The sequence below is a fragment of the Candoia aspera genome, chromosome 2 (assembly GCF_035149785.1).
Source record: "Candoia aspera isolate rCanAsp1 chromosome 2, rCanAsp1.hap2, whole genome shotgun sequence".
Lineage (NCBI taxonomy): Eukaryota > Metazoa > Chordata > Lepidosauria > Squamata > Boidae > Candoia > Candoia aspera.
The window spans coordinates 67,360,602-67,370,396 of record NC_086154.1 but is presented as its reverse complement, the minus strand read 5'-3'; the positions used below and the strand labels follow the sequence as shown (position 1 = coordinate 67,370,396).

At 37.4% G+C, this 9,795-nt stretch overlaps 1 protein-coding gene across 4 annotated transcripts in view; it reads right to left on the bottom strand.

Moving 5' to 3' along the window:
- Positions 1 to 6,113: 6,113 nt before the first annotated feature.
- Positions 6,114 to 9,795, bottom strand: part of EBF1 (EBF transcription factor 1) — a 390,547-nt gene continuing 386,865 nt past the window's right edge. For all 4 annotated transcript variants that reach the window (XM_063292129.1, XM_063292126.1, XM_063292127.1 and 1 more), the window contains one exon: positions 6,114 to 6,763. Coding sequence is in view for 3 of the 4 variants with exons in the window: in XM_063292126.1 (XP_063148196.1) it covers positions 6,732 to 6,763 (32 nt within the window). In the remaining variant the exon portion in view is untranslated. The remainder of the gene's footprint in view (positions 6,764 to 9,795) is intronic.

The following is a 9,795-nucleotide window of genomic DNA, read 5'->3' as shown; positions in this document are numbered from 1 at the left end:
GATGAAGTCTTCCCAATAGAATATAAGACATTTGGATGTATATTTCTCTCTCTCCAAAACCCATATTCATAATATATTCATTTACATCATGCTGGACTTGATAAGACTAGTATATATTGTTATCTTTGTAGCCCTCTTGGGACATTTTTTTACTTTGAAATGTTAGTCTTTATGTCTTTAAAAATTATGGTGAAAATAAATTCTGGTGGGCATTAATTGAATTGCATTCCATTTCCACCACTGCTGAATCAAATTGTATCAGATAAGGTCATTCCTTTTTGTAGATAATCAATTTGACACCTACCCATTAGACACAAGCTTTGATAAAAAATATTGTCGAAAAAAGAAATAAGAACTGCCCTTATTTCTTTAACGATGTGTGTGAATATTCAAGGAAAATTAGAAGTAATCAAGTATATTTTGTTCTTGCCTTTTAACATACAGTACCACAATGAAATCAACTTCCAAAAGAAGCTGGAGGACTTTTTAGTCCATTGTCATGCAAATCACTTTTGTGTGACAAACAAATCTACCATCTCATATCACTTCAGTTTCTTCCTTTAATTAATGAAAGATCCCAGACAATTCAGTCATGATTGCTAAGGGTGAGTTCAGTAGCACTTGATGACAGCACATCACTGTATGACTTCCAAGCATTCTATGGCCATTACAGTTCAACCACTACTTTCCAGTGCTAATTTTCACATATGTGCCTATCACAGCATTGTTCATTACTTAACAATATGTTATGATTGGTAGTTGAGTGTTGAAAATCACTGTTTTTCAAACAACAGTGCTTGATCTGAACATTTATTATGTTCACCAGGTGCTCAACATGTTTGTGTAAAGCAGTTCATAATTAACATCTGGAATATTTGTCAGTGAATCTATCAGAGAACAGGAACAGTCCAAGATGTATTGCTACCTGAAATGGAATACCACATGGTCTACCGGGGATTCAGGCACATTAAAAGCTCTGTTCAGACATCAGTGACTGCCTTCATAATCTGCTCCCTATTCCTGCCACCTGAACTCTACCTTTTCACCTGCTTGAAGCTCAACATGATCCAGTTTTCAAGTGAGAACTTACTTATCTGATTCAGACTGGAAGAAGCACAAGAATGTCATACAGGTAGTCCTCGACTTATGACCATTCATTTAATGACTGTTCAAAGTTACGACAGCACTGAAAAAAGTGACTTATGACCAATCCTTGCACTTATGACCATTGTGGCATCCCCATGGTCATGTGATCAAGCTTCAGGTGCTTGGCAACCAGCATGTATTTACTATGGTTGCAGTAAATGGGGTCATGTGATTGCCATTTGCAATCTTCCCAGGGGGCTTCCTACAAGCAAGTCAATGGGGGAAGCCAGATTTGCTTAATGACCATGTGATTCCTTAATGACTGCAGTGATTCACTTCACAACTGTGGCAAAAAAGGTTGTAAAATCAGGTGCGACTCATTTAATGACTGCATTGCTTAGCGGTGGAAGTTCCAGTCCCAACTGTGGTCGTAAGTCGAGGACTACCTGTAATTTGAAATTGAAATTCCTGAACCTAGGGCTACAAGACTCAGAGGTAATAGCCAGGATTAAGACTACAGTTGTATATTTGTGCATGCACACACACACACAGATTATAGGCATAATATTCAATTAGTTAAGTTTATAGGTATACCATTCAACAAGCAATTATAGGTATAGTATTCAATGCAGGCAATGGCAGGTTGTGATCTACTAATATAAAGAATAAAGTCCCCTGCTTATAATTCATTTCCAAAAGCTTGTAAGAAGCCAGAGAAGTACCAGAGTAAAAATACACTACGCGTTCAGAATAATGGGGTTTGGCTGTACAGTATCCATGAGAGTAGGATCAGAAAATCCCACTGAAGAGGATGCAGGGTAGATGTCCATGTCTGAACTGACTTTTTCAGGAGGGAAATAGAGAGGAAATGAAATTATAGGGCTTACATAAACAAATGCTCCCAAGCCTTATTTATCCGAGGATTATTACAAACCTTCTATGTGAAATTGCTCATTTTCTAACAGATTTGCACTTTCTGCTCAAAAAGTGGCATCTGTAGTCAAGGACTGAAAATGGCCTATATAATTAAAAAAAAAATACTAGGTGGGAGATATAGGTAATTACATACCAAGAGAGCTGAGTTGGTAGCAAGAATTATTAAGAGAAAACCATCAAGTATAAAGGCTTAGAAGAGAAATCTGCATGTATTTTGTGAGGGTAAGTCTTCCCCTTGTAACTTCTCTTTAGAAGGTGTTAACAAAACATGTAGATGTGGTGAAGGATGGAATATAGTTGTTTTTTAAAATCCCCTGACAAAGTCAATCACCAAAGGCTGCTGAGCAAATTCAGGTCCCCTTATGGTTTGGTGAACAACACAAAGTAGCGTATAGAGATACATGTAGAATGTCCAGAAGTTTGCTAACACATTTTCTCAGTAAGAAGTGTGACATTAAAATGAATAACAAGAATTTACTGGGATTGGTGCACTTTAACTTATTTATAAAGGTGCCAAAGGATTTGAGGTGGCAGTGACTAATCAAAAAAGAAGTTTTGGGTTTATGATGGCTAGTTCAAGAAAAATGCCAGTTCATTGTATGGCTGAGGAGGAGGAAGAAAAGGAGAATTCCATGCCAAGAAACATTAGGGATGGAGTTGAAATTAAAATGGAAATTACAAATACAGTAAATGCCATCTTATAAATCTATAGCTGAATGCACTTTAATATTGCGTGAAATTCTCACCATACCCACAGTTGTAAAGCTGAGGAAAGAGCAGCCAAAATGGGTTTGAAGCAGTTTTTTATACAAAGACCAACTTTCGCATACAGGGCATCTAAGAGGAGTGACAGAGGGAAAGGGGAGATATCACACACACACACCCCTGTATAATCAGAGGTGTTATTTCTCATCTTCACGATATTAGAGCTTGGCCTCCATTGAAACCAACAAGCGAAGTGATTCAGGTCTAAAAGGAAACATTCTTCCTAACACATAGTTAAACTACATTATCAGATGTCCTAATGCCACTAATATACATGGTTTTAAAGGGAGACCAGAGAAATTCATAGTGGATAGGACTATTGGTAGCAACAGACTATGCCTTGAATCATAGGCAGCATGCTTTCAATACCAGGCACAAAGGAGCAACAGCTGAAGAGGGTGATCATCATCACCATCTCTTGTTTCCTGGAAGCAGCTGGTGGTTCCTCAATGTATAATACCAAATGCTGGAGAAAACATGCTTTGGCCTGAACCAAGAGGCCTCTTAATCAGTCTGATAGTGCTTTAAAATAAAGCTCTATCCCTCAATCTGTAAAGAGTTCCCTAAACACGTGGACAGCCATGTTGGTCCTTAAGCTTGTCAAAATGCCTAAGAAGATGCCTGAGAATATTCTGTCTTGCATGTGCCCCCTCCCCCTATTTTAGCTGCTTCATATTTTGCAGCAGAAGCCTACAAGGGGCAAATCCACCTTACACATAGTTATCATCTGTTGGCTTAGCAAAGCCAAAGGAATAAATACTCAGTCAGGAGCTGCACTCACAGACAGGAAGTAACTTTAATTAAATATTGTGAAAGTTGAAAAGTTTTTACAGCTTGAATTTCTGCAAAATAATTATAACAATCTCTACAGTAGTTAGGTTTTTTTTTCTCTAACAATAGAACTGTACAGTGTTTATGTCTATTCCAAAAGGTTCAGTAAGAAGTGAAAGGAGAATCAGTTCAGAGATGACTTCATTTTAGATGCAGTTGGGTATGATGGAGAGGAAGCAGACATCATTCTCACAGCTCAGCCAATGTGAGACATCACATGGTAAGTCTGAAACATGATCATTCCCACTTAAAGCCATATTCTGTAAAGAGTGGCATCTTTAAGAATGGATTTGGAACTCACAGGATCCTGTTTGGGGCAGGGAGATAATTTAAAATATAACTTTTCTTTATCACGCATTATAAATACTTGGAGAAAGAAAGAAAGTCTGTGTACTTTCACATGATCTTTGGAGGTCAAAGGAACAGGCCATACACATTCATGAGTTCATGTAACTGTCTAAATAAAAGTAATCTGTCTGATTGGGATTCCACAGAGGGCATCACTGGACAAAATATGGCTTTAATTTGATTACATTTGTGTGCCATTGTTACCATAAGAATTAGAATAAATGTTTGGACTATAATGAAACAATACACTGATAATTCCTTATATTTTCCAGTTTCTTTATGTGTGACTAGGTTCTTGTTGTTCTCTGGGGAAAGAATACATTATGGGTTTTTTTTCTTTCTCTCTCCCCCACCCCCACCCTCTTCCCCTTCCCAAAAGATCACACAGTGAAATCTGAGTGAAATCCCTTGCAAAATTCATACAGGAAGCATGCACAGTTGCAGCATTGTTGCTTGTCTAGAAAAAAGTCACATTGTCTTAAGGTAACAAAACAGTTCTTTTGTGCTTTTCAAAATCCTTTTTTTTTTCCTTAGAATGTTAGTGATGATTGACAGTTTTGATGCTCAGTACAATGTACAAGTGAAATGAATATGCTTTGCATTGTTAAGGCATCCAATCTGCTGGTTTATATTTATGTGAAAGACAGAGAAATATACAAGCAGACAAGAAAGAAAGTATTTTCATTAATTTCTATGAAGTTTCTCCCCATATTTAATGCACAAAAATGCGTCACTCCAAAGGGGAGAGATTCCATGCATATTAATAGAGTAAAACAGCTTTAGATTTTTTTTTAATAAGCCTCAAAAGCAAAGGATACTTTTTAAATCTACGTAACTAAATGCTATAAGAATAATATGCTACTTTTTTGCCATATATTGGGAAAAAACTTCTTAACTTAGAAATAATACAAAAATAGACAATGGCTTTGGTGAACTTAAAACAAAAATGGAAGCCTGGTTTAAAACAATTACTAAAAAAAGTATAAATGAATTGCATTAAATCACATTTAAACAGCTAACACACCTGTGAATGAACAAATTAGCACTTTTCACATAGCAAAATTACACAATAAAATAAACTGGGATGCTGCAGAGAAAAAGCAATGTACAAATTTCAAAGTTAAATACATTATTTATATGGATATTTTACAAAATTCTTCATTAAAAAAGCTTTTTTTTCTTTAATTCATTTTGCAAGCATGTGCAATCATAAAGGTAGTGAGCTCATTTTGCAAAATATGCAGTAATTCTTGTATGTGTGTGGTTGACAATATGTCTTAAGACATTAAATTGTATAAATAGAACAATAATTTGGCCAAAAAAAAACTACAGTATTTATTTATAACTACATACAAAATGCCACAGCAAAGGAAAAAAAAACCAAACAGATTATTTAATAAATGCATCTTTAAAGGTTTGTTGCATCTTTGACTAAGAACATTTTCCAAGTAATGAAAGCTAAATTCCTGTAAATTGGGTGGTTTATTTTGCAACTGTCATATAACTTACTGTGTTCTTCACCCTCTTCTCATATATGTATTCTCAAAAATGCAACCACCTGTTGCTTAAGAGATTATGTTGCAGACTGAAAGGGTTGACTGGTATAAAAACAACTGTAGCTCAAACCAGGTATGTCCTTTTTCCTATGCGTGTGCTTCTGGACCACCCTCTGGAATGGCAGGATGAATCCTGTATCTAGCCCCCCATCCCCAAATGAAAGATACCGGTATCAGAGAAGATGCTTCTGGTAAAAATGTGCTCCAAAATGAATGGCTCACTTTTGTGCCTTTATCCTATCCTATCAAATTCCAATGAGATTTATAGAGAAAGACAGTTTAAACTGTATTTGGGCTGAAGTTGGTTAAAAGCAAAAGACAGAGAGCCATGCTAATCGAATTTGCAGTTTTTAGCATTATAACCAGAGGCACTGGGTTTCCAAAGTAAAGATGGAATATGCATGTCCATAGCTACACATATGCTTTTTTCCCTGCCTTGCAGTATTTACACAATTTTCTAAGTACAATGTTGTCAGAAGGAGGAGTGGAGGGATTAAAGGAAAAAAAAATCACGGCTTCTAACATGGAATCCTAATTTTGTGTATGCGGTGTATCTTTGTGTGTATGTTCACACACACACACACACACACACACACACAGAGATCCATAGATACTTCCCCAGACTGCAAATTGCAGATATATGTGCTATTGTGGGATAAGTAAAACTTACGAAAGAACCCTTCCTGGCACAACCATTAATTTTCAGAGAAAAGAAAAACATCAATAACCCCTAACTGGCACTTCTACTTCTGTTCCATAGAAACTCCTTTTACGTTTGCCACTTCATTTCCCTTTAAGACAGCTTTAAAAAACTACAACAAAGAAGAGTTCTCAAGTTGGCTTTTCATGTTTGTGCCTCTCCCTCCCATTCTGATTTGTAAAAGAGAAAAGGTGACCAATAAAAACTGAAATGACCGAAGTGTATTTTCTTCATGAACACAAAAGGAATCTCCCTCCCAAGAACTTGGGATAGGCAGCTCAAATTAACACCTTGCCCTTGCAGGCTCTGAGTAGATGTCAGGATTATTTTGCCAGGATGGCCATTTTTAAAAATTTTCTTGTGTTTTAAAACTTTGCAGTTATTGTGAGATTCTTCCTTTTTCCTTGAAAAAAGGCCTGAGTTAAAAGTTCCTCTCTGGGACTTGGGTCAGACGTTGTTCTGGAGCAGAATCCAAATCCTTCATTTGTTAATTCTTCGAGGCAATTCTTTCACATGGGGGGAACAATCATGCCAGATATAGCTGTAAAAGTAAGAAGGAAGGAGACAAAAAACAAATCAGTTACACTATTTGGGGCAAGAAAACATTTGTTTCAAATATTCAGTAGCAGATCATTCATCTGTGCTGCAAGTTGGATTTACACATTATACTGGGTAAAAGCTCAGAAAGGAAGAATAATAGCTGATGTTAGGCAGTTAGTCCATTACTCTAGAATCACTTAGTTCAGATGTAAAACTGTACAGAATTAAGTAAGTGCTTGCAAGGAAACTGCAATCTATCTGGATAGAAGTTCCATGCAGGCAAGTTAAAATTCTTAATGAAGCTCAGTCTATAACCCTCAATCAAAAGATATTTAGCATTTTGAACGCACAGAAATAACACTGGCAATCTTTAAGCCTATTGCAATAAAAATTCTGATGAAGGAAAATCTAAATAATGAAGTTATCACTTTGAAAAGATTTACTTTTTCTCTTGTGGTTCTTCTTTCAATTTGCTGAACAGAGTCCTAAAATCTAGAGCAGGAAGCTGACCTGCTGCATGTATAATATATAATCAGGATTTTATGGAAAAGGAATTTTTGGAGATACCATGAAGAAAGTTAAAATTTGTTTCACGCCTATAAATAACAATTGACTATAAAACTGGTCACGAACATAAAAGGGTATCCATCTATAACTGCCAGTTAATTTTTTTTTTTTTAAACTTAAAGGTACATCTAATCCAGCATCTTTCCAATTTCATGCAGTAGCCAGCTGGATGCTACCAAGAGGACCACTGGCAAGGCATGAAAATTGTACCCTTTCCTATTGTTGTTATCCTTTCCTGTAATCAATTTATTTCCTCTTCATATCCTTTATCTATGTAATAATATATCCCTGCTCAATGCAATAGCATCAAAATGTTATTTAAGAAATAGAGGTTACTTAAAACAAGTTCAAATTTTATTTCTACAGACTAACAATGTTATAAACTTTCAACAGAAAGTAGTTTGAAAGAATTCTGAATTCAGCAGGATTACCTCACATGAAATCATTTCAATAGATAAAGTTCATTTGCAGAGCAGGAGGTCTGTACATTATGCTCTGAGGTTTTGCATCATACGGGTGGCCCTTGGTTAACAACCACTCATTCGGTGACCGTTCAAACTTGTGACAGTGCTGAATGAGAGGGACTTATGACTGGTCCACAAAATTCTGGCCGTTGCAGCACCCCTGTGGTCATGTGTAATGGTATATGGGAATGACCTTGGGAGACGGGAGGAAAGAGATGCTGCCTAGGGAATGATCAGATAGGAGAGGGCATAGCCCACAGCTGCATAACAGGCAGAGACACAAACTCAGAAAGGAGCCTCCCTAACTTATCAGGCCATAAAAGAGTCGGCAGGAGATTTGTACTTTCAGACTTGCAAGATTCCATTAATGTAGCCTTACAATAAAGTAGAATTAGCTCATCTGGACATGTTTCCTATCTGGTTTACTTGGGAAGGCTGACATCATGGGATCGTCATCTGGGCACTCGGCAACTGGCCCAGATTTCCAACCATCGCAGGGTCCCGTGGTCACATGATTGCAATTTGCAACCTTCCCTGCCAGTTTCTTATATGCAAAGTCAATGGGAAAGCCAGCAGGAAGTTGAAAGTCGCGGTCAAGTGTGGTCCTCGCTTAATGACCTGCACAGTCCTTGTTTAACAATGATAACCAGGGACTGCTGGAACTGCCGTCACTAAACAGCATGGTCATGTGATATCACACTTTATGACCCCATCGCTTAGATATCCCTTTTTCCAGACATCGTTATCCACTTTCAATTAAACTGAATTGGTTTCATTTTTTTTTTCTGAAGGACTAGAAAATTTCTGAAGGACTAGAAAATGGACTGTGATGCAGGTTTCTGGTATTTACTTTAGTTTTAATGTGGTGGGTAAAAGTGCCTTGATTTTCATTCATCTCTCCAGCAGTCTCCAGCCTCTTTGGTTTCCCATATTTCAGTAAATCAGTGGGCTGGTTCCCATTCAACTGTTTAGTTCTATCACTGTTAATTGGTAATAACAGTATATACAAATCTGCACAATGCTGCATACGGATGGCTGTCACGTGCTACCCAAGCACCGGATATGTTCCTTTAGTTTTCCTATTACATAAGGTGACAATTTAGCTACAGCTTCTCCTGCCCACTCTTTTCATTGATGTCTCATGTGTCACTGTCACTACAGCAAGCAGAAAACTAGGCAGGTGAGGGCAGGGGCAGAAGCAGCTTCTCTGCAAGGTACCAAGTAGTTTGTCCACAGTCCAAGCAGATTCACTTGACCAAATATATGGCTTATGTCAACCACGTTTCACAGGAAGTCCACTGCTGTGGTTATTTTTTGGACTGTTTCCTTTTCTGTCATTGTTAAAACAGCCAGCAGCATAAAAAAGCTGCCATTTAGAGATCAATACGCATTTAGCAGTGACTCTTCTTTCTATCCTTTTTCATGCTTTTTCGTACAAGGCAGTTAGGGTCCTTTTAGCCAAGAAGACTCTTTTTAATGTTAATGCTTCCCAATTTAAACTCTGAAAGACCAATGAATAAGTTGTAGACGAATTTTTATTTTCTTTGGCTCCTCTCTTTCCTGCTCAATGCCTGTGCATATTCCATTTACTGGAGTGAAGTGTGAATTGGATTTGAAATCTGCACCTTCTATGCTTGAAGGAAAAACAATCCACTGACTGGGTTTTACCCTTAGGATTTGTCTGTTTCTAATGCACTTGTCTCTAGGCATAGTCGGTCCTTTCGTTTAGGGTATGAATGAGCATGTGTCAGTAACCCTCTACCCCCAGAGCTGTTTGAGGCAGCTGGGGATGGTGAGACCCTTCTTGACTAAGTGAGCATGAAATGTCTCTCTACTCAGTGCTTTAGAGTGTGGTACAATAATTATGAGGGGGTTAAGCACAGTAGGGCAGCCCTGCAACAAAGCAAACTAAACAGTGAAACAGGGAATTTGCTTTTATGATATATATGTTCCATACATTAACTAGATATTTTTCACTTTCCTGGCTTGCAGTCCAATGACA